At 34.3% G+C, this 13,144-nt stretch overlaps 3 protein-coding genes across 3 annotated transcripts; all 3 read right to left on the bottom strand.

Annotated features, from left to right (window-relative positions):
* Positions 1–553: 553 nt before the first annotated feature.
* On the bottom strand, positions 554–2,079 carry LOC149737014 (uncharacterized). The gene is made up of 4 exons (XM_089877011.1): positions 1,872–2,079; positions 1,672–1,812; positions 1,468–1,556; positions 554–1,099 (listed from the first exon to the last, which is right to left on the bottom strand). The coding sequence occupies exons 1-4, from the start codon at positions 1,924–1,926 to the stop codon at positions 878–880; spliced, it is 507 nt and encodes a 168-aa protein (XP_089733137.1). The 5' UTR covers positions 1,927–2,079; the 3' UTR covers positions 554–877.
* A 125-nt stretch (positions 2,080–2,204) lies between these two features.
* Positions 2,205–11,158, bottom strand: LOC149737015 (uncharacterized). The gene is made up of 21 exons (XM_089876991.1): positions 10,881–11,158; positions 10,556–10,690; positions 10,157–10,279; positions 9,915–9,983; positions 9,554–9,677; positions 9,050–9,267; positions 8,506–8,723; positions 7,545–8,162; positions 7,291–7,471; positions 6,669–6,879; positions 6,184–6,328; positions 5,814–5,952; positions 5,385–5,498; positions 4,659–5,156; positions 4,368–4,466; positions 3,938–4,138; positions 3,683–3,768; positions 3,287–3,435; positions 3,120–3,176; positions 2,921–3,064; positions 2,205–2,643 (listed from the first exon to the last, which is right to left on the bottom strand). Exons 1-21 carry the CDS (start codon positions 11,001–11,003, stop codon positions 2,588–2,590), a joined length of 3,708 nt encoding a protein of 1,235 aa, XP_089733117.1. The 5' UTR covers positions 11,004–11,158; the 3' UTR covers positions 2,205–2,587.
* A 144-nt stretch (positions 11,159–11,302) lies between these two features.
* LOC149737016 (uncharacterized) lies at positions 11,303–12,727 on the bottom strand. The gene is made up of 5 exons (XM_089877015.1): positions 12,570–12,727; positions 12,397–12,486; positions 12,172–12,246; positions 11,868–11,966; positions 11,303–11,409 (listed from the first exon to the last, which is right to left on the bottom strand). Exons 1-5 carry the CDS (start codon positions 12,607–12,609, stop codon positions 11,387–11,389), a joined length of 327 nt encoding a protein of 108 aa, XP_089733141.1. The 5' UTR covers positions 12,610–12,727; the 3' UTR covers positions 11,303–11,386.
* Between the last annotated feature and the right edge of the window lie 417 nt (positions 12,728–13,144).

The following is a 13,144-nucleotide window of genomic DNA, read 5'->3' on the forward strand; positions in this document are numbered from 1 at the left end:
CTCAGCCTTTCTCTAACTGACACATGTAGTAACATGCACTGGCCTAATGATGCACAGAACAGGACATTTAATCTGAAATCCACCTTTCGTGCGTTCTACATGCTATGCTACTGGATTGTGGCGTGTTTGTCGAGAGATGATGCAATCACACAACAACGGGGTTAATCAGTTGAAAACGTAAAGCGAGGAATATAAATTACTTTGAAAAACTTACAGAGCCTCAGAACAGACTTTAAAGCGAGGGCGGCAAACCGGCACTAATCGGAGAAAATAGTCTTAACTACAAATCATAGCGACTAGGCATAAGTTATTCTGTATGTATAGGCTAAAATATAAATCATCTAAAACGATAAACAGCTTCCGATAACCTTGACCTTTATAATACTGAGTAGCCTATGCAGGAACTTGCTTTCTAGAATTGCATGCTTCGTTGGTCAAGCCCGTCGCATAACTATATGCCCTTACACCTTACGCAGGTCGAGAAGTTGTTTACTCGTGTTGTTACTTCCTTTTTTTAATAAATAAACCAATATTTTTGCAAAAACAACAGTGATAAATATTAATCAACATTTATTTCGGAAAAAAGCTCAAACAAAAACACAATATAGCAGGGTGGGGGAAGACAGGACACTTTTCGCATAGGCCATAGAGTATCTAAAAATACTAATGGTGTTTTTAACAATTAAGGATGGTCTATGTAAGTCGTGAAGATACAATTTTTTATAACTTTCTAAATGTTCTTTGTTTACTACAAAATGGTAATAAAAGGGGTCTCATCTTCCTCCATTCTACTATACAACAATCTGTACAGCTGAAATATATTTTAAATCTACATAGTGATACGTAAACACGACATTGCTCTGTTATTAATTGCAGCTTAAAAAAACGATGTTAGTTTGGCGTAAATAGTACGAATGAGCGAAGTTGCGAAGTTGAATATTTGCTGCATGTCCAATAACCGGTTCCTGACGATGTCACAACCGACCAATATTTTAGTGTGAGTGTGGTCGACTCGCCAATAAAATACAACAACCGCATCTTTCGTGACCGTCGTCATTTCTTCTTTGGAGAGCATTCCGTCCAGGTTGCTGTCGAACTCCTGTGTACGGTAGTTCTTGTAATGGAATAAACTAAGGTGGGTAGGGTGGGGGAGATGGGTCACCTTTTCATTCTATTTTCTCGTCCCATGTGGTTGTAAGCAAAGAACAATCAAAGAATTATAAAATCGTATCCTCTCACAGACCATTGGTAATTGTTTCAAACAAAATCCGGATGTTCAAATATTTAATGCTAAATGTGTCCCGTCTTCCCCCCTACTATATTACACTAGTGGTAACTCGCCAGCGAGTACGGTGTGCGGCATGAAACAGAACACTCATATTATAACAACTGACTTTGACCGACCACACGAGGAAGAAAAAGTTACATTCATTCCATTATTAAATAGCAGATAGTTAGTAAGTTCACCTCTAACATAATTGGAAATCCCTCGACATTCGGCATTACGAACTCAGGAAGGTTATCCCAGTCATATTCCTCGATTTGGGGTAAAATACCTGAAACAATACAGCAGCCAAATATATACACGCTTATACTATGATACAAACATCGCTACTGGCTCATTTTACAGCAAAAAAACTATGAACTACCACTCATACAGCGAACTACTACCATTCTGTGTGGTCAAGAATACTCGCAGTCTGCCAGCTGCTTCATCTGCTGTTAAAAGTCCATCAGAATTCCGGTCCAGGTGGTTAAAGAACGGCGTGGCATGAGCAGCATAGGATGGGTACACGCTTTCCAAGTTGGCACCTAAACTCGTAAAAAATTTTAACCTTAGTCAATAATTGATAATTAACAATCCTATGTACCTCCAGCAGCGGATATGAATCCAATCAGAAGAAACACATTCTTTACAATATTCATGAGGTCCGTTCAGCACAGACTGCTCAACTGTCTAAGAAAGTTAATAGACGATCTATAGAACCATACGCTGAATGATAACAGAACTCCTGTTAGTTATATGTGTAACTGCATCTGTTATTGCGGTGAGACTGGCGGGCGTACAGTGATGTGCAGTTATAGCTGAACTTGCATTTCTCAACTAAGCAAACGCGACATCGAACCCAGCCAGTAAACAAGGCATTAATAGATTACTAATGCAAGATAACTGGGTCATATAATCTGTTTACATGCATACGTCATTTCGAATTCACCGGGCTTATATATATTTGATGTGTAAAGTACGAAATGAAGTTCAGTGCACTATAAAGATAGTAAGATACAACAACTAACATGATAAATTGAATACATAATGATACAAATGATGTGTGCGATTAAAGGCGATTTAAGGTCACAGTACAAAAACAATATATTTAAGAGCATTAAAATACTACAACAGCTTTAGCAACAAACAGATTAAAATATTTAAAAGCATTAACATGGTACAGCATACTTTATATTGTAATTTAAACCACCAGTATAATAAAAAAACTAAGGCCTAAATCCCAAGACCCCTGGCGTGTCTCACTGTAGGACCTCACCCATACAAGATTAGAAACATAAAACATTATATCATAGTTATATATCAGCATTCACTTTCATTAGGGCAAGATTCTTTTTCTGTCTCGAGCGGTTTTGCTTCTGAAAATTAAGCTGTAGGTAATTCACTTTGTAATTTATGTATAGGTTGAACTAAAAATGTCTTGCAAATTATAAAAAAACTAAATTATATAGTAGGGTGGGGGAAGACGGGACACCTTTAGCACATAATATCCAAATATCCCGATTGTGTTTTAAACAGTTAACAATGGTCTATGGGAGTCGTGAGGATGCAGTTTTAAAATTCTTTGAAGGTTCTTGGTTTACTACCAAATGAAACAAGAAATTCTTCCCCACCCTATTATAAATATGTTTTTACCTTGAATTAGATTTTGAGTGGTGCTTGCTGGTGAAACCTCATTATCAATATCAGATAAAAGAAGAAACAAATCTTTCTCCCTATTTTTTCTCTCTCTTGTCAACACAGCAAGTCGTTGCTCAAATGATGCTCCACCAATATTTTCTAAGGAACACAAATTTGAATAATAAAAATTTAAGTCTAATGATTTTTAACTGACCTTGTATCACTGAAGGGGAAACCCCAGATGACGTTTGCTTGTCCGCCTTGACTGAATCTGTTCACAAACATTTCCAAATATTTTCAAAATTAGACCAAGTTACATACATTGAGCAATATTACCAAATAGCCCGAAATATGAATGCATAAGTTGCATCGCATTTATACCTGTTCTTTCTTTTGATGTTTTCGCAATTTTGTTAAGACTTTTTACTACGAGTGAAAGTCTTGAAACTTCCAACAGAAATCGCTGATGCAAGAACATAACATGACTCAGCACAAATGCATTTTTTGCACGTAATTCAGTGTTAGATAGTCTGCAAAAAAACATATTTAAAATTGTTAAAATAATTTTTTCAAACTAAATGCAAGTATTTTTTTAAGCTTTGTCGCTATATTCTGTCTTTTCGATTTAAATATTGCTAAACCTTAGCTACCGTAACCGAAGAGACAAATAAAGTTATTATTAATAATATTATTATAAAGTTTTTGTATAACAGAAACATATGTTGGAAAAATGATTTGCAAACACACAAATTACATGACAGTGAGCCAAACACTCACTTTTCCCCTCGTTGATTTTCAAGAAACTCCAAACCTTTCTCGATGCTTGAACATGTTATTTCTATTCTGCTAACAACTTTACGAAGCTGAAATTTTAAATAAAGGAAAAATAAACAGATTGTATATCATATTGAATATGATACACATTACATACAATATACTTACACAAAATCCCTATGGTACACTCATAACCCAAAACAAAATCGCTATGTTAATCTCATAACCCAATATATCACGTTTAAAGAGAAAGCAAACCTTGGATAATTCATCTGGTTCCAAAGAAGAAGAATTCATCACTTGGTCCGTCTTCCTCAATGTTGAGTTCTTTAAACTGTGGATCTTCCTTCGATAATCTTCACTATCGCTACTACACAGGTTCGAGATAGGAAGATCTATTTTACGAATCCCAAGCACCATGTATGTGACTGTGTCAACTTGCGATGATAACTTGTGCAACTGGTGTATGAAAAATAGGTATGAGGTTTACTACACTTTATACATATAGCATATAGGATATAGAAAGTTATGAAATATTTATGTATTTTTAAGGTTGAATTTTGGTGACAGACTGATAGGCATAACCAACAAAAAACTTTTTCAAAAGTGCTTCTTTTTCCAACATTTTTTTGCCCTAAAATCACATTATGTTAGACATTAACAGTAATCAAAGAGTAATAACACATACTTTTGCAGAGCAGGCAACACACAAAACATGAATCCAAGAAATTTCAACTTGATTAGTTTCATGTTTGATGTCTGTTTTCTCAATCCTTTTTTGCAGATCCTAAAAATAGTTTAGGTCTTTTACCTTTTTTACAAATATATATTTTTTATTTTTTACAGTTTAGGACGTTTACCTTTTATTACAAAAATATTTTTTTTAGAAAAAATAGTTGAGCTCTTTAACCATTTTTACATTTTTTTTTGTTTTTTACAAAAATTTCTGCGTCTTTTAATGCTTTATAATAAATTTCACCTTTCTGGTAGCTGTAACATCAGATGAAACATTCCTGCATTCTGTGAGGAGTTTCTGCACTTTATCCCCAACCTCACTTGATGTGGATTCACAATCAGAATTGTGGGGCAAACTTTTTGCGTTTGCCTTGTTGTAAAGATACACTACGTCGTTGAGGAGAACTCGTAGCGTTTCAGTGGTACGTATGAACATTACTAACCCTTCGTTAGGCTTAAGTAGTGGGGTCTTGTTTTCTTTGATTGTATCACAAGTTACATCTCCAGAAAGTGAGAAATAACGCTTGAAGAAAGTAGCTTGAAGTGGGAAAATTTTCAGTGCTGCCCCAAGTATTGCATGAGCAGCATTGGACCAAGCAAAACATGGGGAAGATAAACTTGATTTGTCAACACTGTCACCTTCATTTAGGTCAAAGTGGACTTGGATAATGCTTAGTGATTCATTAAGAGATTCCTTCCATAGCAGTATGGCTTTATGTAGGGGTGTACTGCTTGAAGTGGACTGAAAATAAGAAACAAGGCATCACTGTGCATACAGTCCAGTTTTCAGATGGAATTTCGGACAAAATAACAAAACAATTACACAGCCTAAATGAATTAGATTATTACCTAAATATTTTAACATAAGGAGAAATTAAGTAATACAGGCATGTAGAAACACTTTAAGGGCAGATATTAACCAAGCTGAACATATTGGCGATCTCAATATATCATTAGACACCAAACTTACATCATCTGTAAAAGAAGGTGATTTTTCCACGTTTTCAACTTGTAATGTAGAAGCTTGGGAACAAGATGCTGAAGATGAAGCAATTTCATCAACAACTTGATGCATTGCTTCTAGCTGTGGATAGATTTTAAAGTCATAAAAAAGCATTATATATGTAAAAATATTGAGAAGTCTGGGCACATCAGGATTGCTGCTGCAGCCCAGAAGATATGAGTTTAAGGCTCGAGACTGCTACCATTGTAGATATGGAAATAACTTGAACAAGACACCCATCGAAAGATGACATACTCTGATTATATATCAATATAGGGTGGACGAAACATGGATCTATTTAGAATCAAAAATATTAGATTGCCAGTTCTCTTTCAGACTCTAAGTGTACCTGGCAGCAAGAGCATATATAACATATTAGTAATGTTAATTAATCACCTGTTTTAAAATATCTGTATGTTTATCATCTTTTTTATATTGGGTTAACAAATCTTCAGCTAAAGGTAGCAATCCATTACCAAATGAAACAAGGTCAGTTGATTCTTTGGCTTTAGCAGTTGGTATATCTACATCAGGCCTGTTTAAAATGTAGTATTTATCAGAATACACTATGATATGATTGTGTATGGAAAGGTGTAAAAAAGCATTTTCAGTAAAGTTGGCACAACACTTTAGTTTCTAATTAACAAGACAATATTGTCCGTCTCTATAATCCATGATATGCAAACTTAAATATAAGTAAAATACAACTGCTTCAGATGAGCAACTTTGAGGTCGTACGAAGTTATTAGTGGTTATTATTTCCTACCCTGAAGTTGCAAGCAGGTCATCAACATCATGAAAAGATGAATCTTTTTCTGTTTGATCATTCATGAATCTTATTGGGGAAGTCTCTGCTTCAAAACCCAGTGCTGCCAGTTTACTGTTGAGCATGTGCATGTTGCTAATCATTCCTAGAAAATTAAAGATTGTGAAACACTAAACCCAAAAACTACTTAAACTGCATATTATTGCATGAATAAATGAATGTAACCTGCTTTATCTTCGCCTGGCCGGAAGATGACAGTCGTTAAAGCACAGGTCCTGTTTTATACACCTTGTGTCAGCTTAAAGGTTACCATGTATGTTACTTTGTGGGTGATTATTCTTTTGGGATTTTTTTTCAATTGTTTTTTGGGAGATAATTTGAATAACCTATTAGTGACAGCTGGGTTGAGGCAGTTAATACATTCAGGGTATAAATAAACAGTATGAATTCCATCAAAAACACAATATTTTTTCGAAAAGACTTACCGCACAAATCAGACTTGTTTGAAAAATCTCTGAGTCCCAATCTATCATAGCTTGTTATATCGGGGTGGTTAGTTTCAGTTAAAAGCGCAATTTTCGTGGCAGAAATACGTGATTTTAACACAGATGCTGAAGCCAGGAATGCCTCTTGAGAAGATAGACAAGCCATATCTACAATAAGTTGATTGCTGCTTGCTGTGAATTGAGCAATGCCCTGTAACACATTAATGTATTTGAAGTCCTGTTTGACCACACCTTTTCTTGGTTTTGTCTTGTCACTTTTTTTGATGTAAAGCAAGTCTCATTTAAAATATTTTAAAATGAATAAGCGCTTAACGAATTAATAAACATGAAATTTTACACAGGATAAGTCTTTTTCCCATGTCATAGGCATAGGCGCATAGCTATGTGGTTCTTGCCTATATTGTAACTGAGAATACCAGATTTTATTCGAGATACCGATGGCCTATATCTCAGGTCCTATAGCATGAAATGTGTTGCAGGACCTTACCCTATAAAATTCGATTCTATTCTATGTGGATGAGATCCCACAATGTGGCACGCCATGGGTCCTAGAATGTACGCCAGTAAAACTCGTATAAGATTAACTAAATAATAATACTACCTCTCCTAGTTGTTTAACATGTGCAAGTACACCGTTCCTATACAAAGGTTTGGTGCTGTCTTCCACAACAGATTGGGCAACTAACAGAAGAAACTTAGACTTGCCGGTGATAAAAATAGCATGCTTGGACAACATTATATCATCTAAGTTCACAATGTCTTCATTACACCTGTCAAAATCCCTACAAAAATATAAAAAATTATATGATGCAAAAATTATATGATGCTTAAAAACCTAATGTTGTAAAAAAATACCTGAACACATTGTTTTCTATAGAGTTTGTGAGTTCAGTAAGACTGAGTGCTTTTGCGCATGATTTGACTACAAATTTCACGGCTTCAATCCAGTCTGCTTCAAGTGAGGTGATGGTTTCACCAACATTGTCCCTCTTCCGATCATGTATCAGAGAAGTCAATTTTTCAGTTGCCAACTGAAATGAAGAAACTGCATGTTGTAGCTGCTGATATAAATAAGCACTTGATGCGGAAAAGCTAGCAAACTTTGCAGCTTCCATCACTTCATTACAATGAACATTAAAAGCTTCCAGTGATGCCTCCAGTGTGTTTAGATCAAATCCCCAACCCCTATTTTCGGTCAACACTTGAACCAGCTTTTGAACAGGTTCTGTGGTCATTGCGAATGCAAGTACACACAAGGAGGATACAGAGGACTCCACAGATCTTCTCAAGCTTTTCAACTTCCCTCTCACGATCCGACAAACTGCTCCAAACTCGGAAGAATCCTCTTCACTAACATCGGATGCAAAACTTGACGAAAGGGAAGATGAGAGCTTGCTGATTACACAACTCAATTCAATAAACTTCTTACTTTCTTCAACAAGGTGATCAGAGCTTTTACTAAGTTCTGGAAATCTATATTTAGAAAAATCTTTAGGTAATTCAGTAATCAGCACAGTATTACAGTAAAATGTCTTTTTACAAGTTTATGATAATCTACTGCTATATAGTGTATAGCAGATATGAAAAAACTTATGAATTACTGATAAAACCTTTAGGAATATTTAAAAATGTCACCAAAGGTGGTTTATTTAGCTATTTCTAGCAATTATAAATTTAGTAATTGCATAAAAATGAGCAAACCCAAAGCAAAACTCAAGATGAACTACTTTAATACTACTTAAGATTTTAACCATATACCATCAATATTAATTCAACTAAATAGAAAATAATAACCAATAAATTTCAACACACTTACTGCACTAAATATGAAGATAGTAGCATAATATGATGGACCAAAGATTGAACAGTGGTTTCCAGCTCAAGGCAGACCAACTCATTCCTGTTCTCAGGTCGAAGCATTTTGTCAAGTGATTGTACGTGAGCAATAAACAAACCAATTTCTTCCCCCTCAGATAAAACATGGCCAGGCCTTGCTTTTATTATCTCCACTATATCATGGATACTTTTGCGAACCTAATGTAAACAGACATGATTTAATGTTGTTTAGTTACCGCATACAACAGAATGGTGGAGCAGCATCAGATAAATTTTATTTATCTCTTTAAATACAGTACCAAGAATCCAATTATTGAAATTAATAAAACAATAAAATTGGAGTTAGCGGCAAAACGATAGTGGTTAAAAATAGGCTATTGCTAATCGTAAAAATTACTTTTAAAAAAACTTTAGACAAAAGTAAAGCTGCTTAACCAACATCAATACATAAGAAAACACACTGACATAATTTTGGGGAATGTATTCTGTAAGTCCTACCTACTTAGGTTTTGGAAAATCTTTACCTGAACAACTGCAAATTCCTTTGCAGAAACAGCTTCATCATTATGTGGGTACTTGATAGCCATGTTAAGTGCTGTAGCAAGCATGGGCATGGAATGCTTTAATGCAGATACAGAACGTTGCATTTTTGTTCGGGATTTAGAAGAAACAAGATCAGAACATCGTTTGTTTGCAGCAGCGTGTAGTTCGACAACAGAAGAAGAAAATTTTTCGAAGTTTTCTGGCATTAAAACATGGTTTATTGCACTAACACCAAACAACTGTATAGTTCAGTCTTCAGTTATTGAGTTGTTGGGTGATAGGTTAAGGTTTTATGTCCTCTTTTGGCAAGAATTTTTAATTGTAAGGATCTTAACTAAGACTGACCCTTTTTTATCTAAAAAAAACACCCAATGAGCTATTACATAAATAGATCTTCCAGAGAAGCATAAACAATCATTTTTAAAATAGTTAGCTTTGATCAAATAATAGTTAGCTAACATGAATAAACCATTAATCTTACTTACCAACTAGTTGTTCCATTGATTTAGCAGCAGCAAGGTTATGCAGCAATATATTGGTTTCATTTGACTTGTGAATGATTTTCCTCACAGCAGCATTATCAACACATAGCAGTAGGATCACTAGACACTACAAATTTAAACATATATTAACACACACATATATGATTCTATTTGAAGAAGAGACTGACGATGTCATTTAGGCAAAATAGATATCTTTTATACAACAATAGGTTGGACTTGATTTTTGTCTGGTAAGTTTTCGTAGCACCAGTTCCTTACGCCTACAAATGTTTACTTCCGTTACCGGTATTACAGTTTATAAATTCATCTAAATTAATATTATATTACACTGATAAAAGCATACCTGAAAGCACTTTGTTACAGAATCAGTTATGCTTAACTGAGGATTGGAAGAGTTTTCTGAGAGAAAAGTCTGCAAAACAATAGTTTTTATGCTAAACTATTGAAAAAGTATTCTGTTACCTATGCTACTAGGCATGTAAATAACTACCATCCAGCAAAACTTTATCAGATAATTATTTTTTCATACAAGATGAGACGTTCAAAGAATATTTATTGAAAAATTGCAACAATTAATGTATTTACAGGAACTTGGCAAGTTAAAAGCATTTTCTCCCCAGCAATTAACAAGTTCTGACCAGCCTGATCTATTTCTTCCAACACACCATGGTCACCTCCATAAACCTTTTCGGTTGTTTTATTTGTCACCTACAATAAAGTGTTTGTTTAGGTATTGGCTCAAGAAGCAATGGGATTTTGTAAACAAGAGACATTTTTATACTGAAATTTTATTCTGCAGTGCATCATTTTTTTCATGATGCCCCAATTATAAAGCATGAAATAATATCAATGCTAGGCAATGGTGACTCTATTGCAATTGTTATTTTATAAAAATGGTCATGAAGCTTTATAAAATGTTAAGGTGGTTTAACTACAAACGTTTCATTATACAACACAATTATTGAAAAACTGTATAACACATACCTGAACAAGTTTCTGCAAAGCTGTAAGTGTTTCTTTTGCAAATACAACAGTATCTGCAGAACTTGGATCTTCTGAATTCGAGTGATGGCTAAATGTTGTTTTATTTGAATATGAACCAATCAAGAGCTGTGTCACCTGTGTGTTTGGGAATATTTAGTTCTTGTTATCCTTTTGCATATTGGGCACTGCATGTTTTTGTAGGCAATCTTGGGGCACACATTTTTGTCTACTTTGCACACCTTTTCAGTATATTGACATAATATTATAAAAGGTTCGTACAACAAATGAACGTTTACCTATGTATGTTAAAAAGTTTGTTACAAACCTTCGTAGCAATTGAAGTTACGATTCTCTGCATTGACGCCGTTGGTAAAACCACTGTGCCGATATTAAAAGATTTTCCATGATTCGGTATTATATGTTTCAGGTAAGACACGTCCGAATTCATTCTGTTGCAGCGTTTACAGCTTAAAAACTGCTCAAACGCGACCAAGAAATTATTTTGAACGTGTTTACTCAGCACCGGCGAACCAACTAAGCGTTGGAAATTACTGGGACAACCAAACTCACTATAGCGTGACGACTATTTATCGGGGACAATATTTGCGTTTGTAAAGTGTTTTAGCAGAAGCACATTTTATATGCTATGTTTAAACAATAATCGGAAAGGAACCATAGCCTGCATTATAAACTTCTTAATAAAAGGCTAAAAACTCTCTTTTTAGGGAAAACCAAACCAAGAACAAATGTACAGATATAACCTTTATTGAATTTTGAACACATCAATTTTTGTTTTATGAAATAAAGAGAATGAAAACAAAATTTGATCAATCAAGACTCATCACGTTTCACACCTGAAAGAAATGTAAAAAACGAATCAAATGGGTTTAATGCAGCAAAGGACTTGGCATTTTAAATTGGGTGAAATATTTTACATTCTAATGCATGTGTGGTTTGTGGTTATCAACACATGACAGGGGAATTAAAGACATTATATTACTACTTAATGTTATCACAGTTTATTTATCAATGAACAAAAGGTATACTTTCGAGATGTTTATCAATACTTTTGGAATTTGGGCCCACTGTTTTTACTTACAATACTCTCATAGTACAATATCCCAAGGTTTTGCTAATGCGAGCATATTTAGTCATAACTCAACGGGCATTGTTTAACCTTTTGACTACCATTATTTATGTTTAGCTGGTCTTGTTAAGAAACAGTCTTACTAAATTTAGAAAGAAAATGGTATCTCATACATACACTGCTGATTTTATAAAGTCTATAATAAATAATACAAAACAAATTTACTTGGGTAATAAACTTCAGTATTAAGCCTTTGATGACAAGTCTTTCTTCTTCTTTGGTAACTGTCTGTGTGGAACCAGGCATACCACAGAAATATGGGAGCTAAGAGTTTAACATAATATAAAGGTCTGTGCAGAAAAGTATATTGACTTGTAAACTAAGTTAAAAGTTCAAGATGTTATGTTGATTATGTCGTTAAGTTAGTGTCCCTACAACAAGTTATTTGTAATATAATTACCATAACCTTGATTAAGTAGACCACTTTACAAATGCATAATAATAAAGCACATGAAAAAAACATATTTACTGAGCCCAATCAATCCAAATGCGACAATTTTTTCTCCATCTGTGTACAACGACTGTCTCACAAACTTGCTCCATTCTAATTAGGTGGAACAACAAGTTAGAAAACTCAAGGCAGAAAGTAGATCATAGCTTGCAACATTAAAAAATGGAATTCTTGTAGAACTTGTGAAATTACATACGAATATGCAGCCGATGTAATAAACTAATAATAATCATATTAAATTACCATGTGGTTTAGCTGGCCCCCCTGCAAAGTTTGGTTTGATCCAATCAGCATATCCTCTTACTCTTGTGATGATTGGCTTCTTCAATAAGGCTGTAAAAGTATGTAGTGTATAACATGCAGTATTAGTATAATTATGTTTCAGTTTACTGTCATATTACATTTTATATACTTACCATGAGTTCGTGCCCATAAGAGACGTGGGACAAACGACATGATGTCTTACAAGACTTAACTCACGTCTGTAAAACGGTTACGATATCATTATCATGAACCGATTTTAAGTCAAACCACACGAACATTTTTTTTTAAATTTAATAACAATATGAGTTAAATATTAAAATAATTTAATTAACAAACTGATGACGCATAACCTCAACTTAAATATCAAAATAAACAAGTGAACATGTATATGAACTACATTCTAACTGCAATTACTTAACACCTTGGTACCATTTGTAATTGTTCCTTGGAATTCGTCGCGATATTTGACCCCTATTATTTTCTACTTTCTTCCTGCGTTTTCTCTCGATTGCCTTTTTCTACCTACAAGGGAGATAGCAAAAAGAGCGACTGCAACTTCTTTATTTTAGCTCCATGCAGGGTCTCTACTTTTTAAATACATAATTACGAATTGGTTTATTGGATCCTAATTTATGTGTTCATTCACAAAACTTTAAATTAAAGTTTCGTGCTTATCCTTGCACGTGTGAATGGGAACGGATAATTAACTCTTTTTATTTGGTATGGC

This window comes from Ciona robusta, chromosome 4, assembly GCF_009617815.1.
Source record: "Ciona robusta chromosome 4, ASM961781v2".
Lineage (NCBI taxonomy): Eukaryota > Metazoa > Chordata > Ascidiacea > Phlebobranchia > Cionidae > Ciona > Ciona robusta.

Excerpts from the sequence above, each read along its gene's own strand:
- LOC149737014 (XM_089877011.1), bottom strand. The coding sequence starts at position 1,926 with ATGAATATTGTAAAGAATGTGTTTCTTCTGATTGGATTCATATCCGCT. Across the intron at positions 1,813-1,871 it reads ATTCATATCCGCTGCTGGAG|GTGCCAACTTGGAAAGCGTG; the intron begins GTACATAGGATT and ends TTACGAGTTTAG. Across the intron at positions 1,100-1,467 it reads GATTTCCAATTATGTTAGAG|GAGTTCGACAGCAACCTGGA; the intron begins GTGAACTTACTA and ends TACCGTACACAG.
- LOC149737015 (XM_089876991.1), bottom strand. The coding sequence starts at position 11,003 with ATGAATTCGGACGTGTCTTACCTGAAACATATAATACCGAATCATGGA. Across the intron at positions 10,280-10,555 it reads CTTTGCAGAAACTTGTTCAG|GTGACAAATAAAACAACCGA; the intron begins GTATGTGTTATA and ends ACTTTATTGTAG. Across the intron at positions 5,157-5,384 it reads CACCTTCTTTTACAGATGAT|TCCACTTCAAGCAGTACACC; the intron begins GTAAGTTTGGTG and ends TCTTATTTTCAG.
- LOC149737016 (XM_089877015.1), bottom strand. The coding sequence starts at position 12,609 with ATGTCGTTTGTCCCACGTCTCTTATGGGCACGAACTCATG. Across the intron at positions 12,487-12,569 it reads CTTATGGGCACGAACTCATG|CCTTATTGAAGAAGCCAATC; the intron begins GTAAGTATATAA and ends ATACTTTTACAG. Across the intron at positions 12,247-12,396 it reads GGGGCCAGCTAAACCACATG|AATGGAGCAAGTTTGTGAGA; the intron begins GTAATTTAATAT and ends CCACCTAATTAG.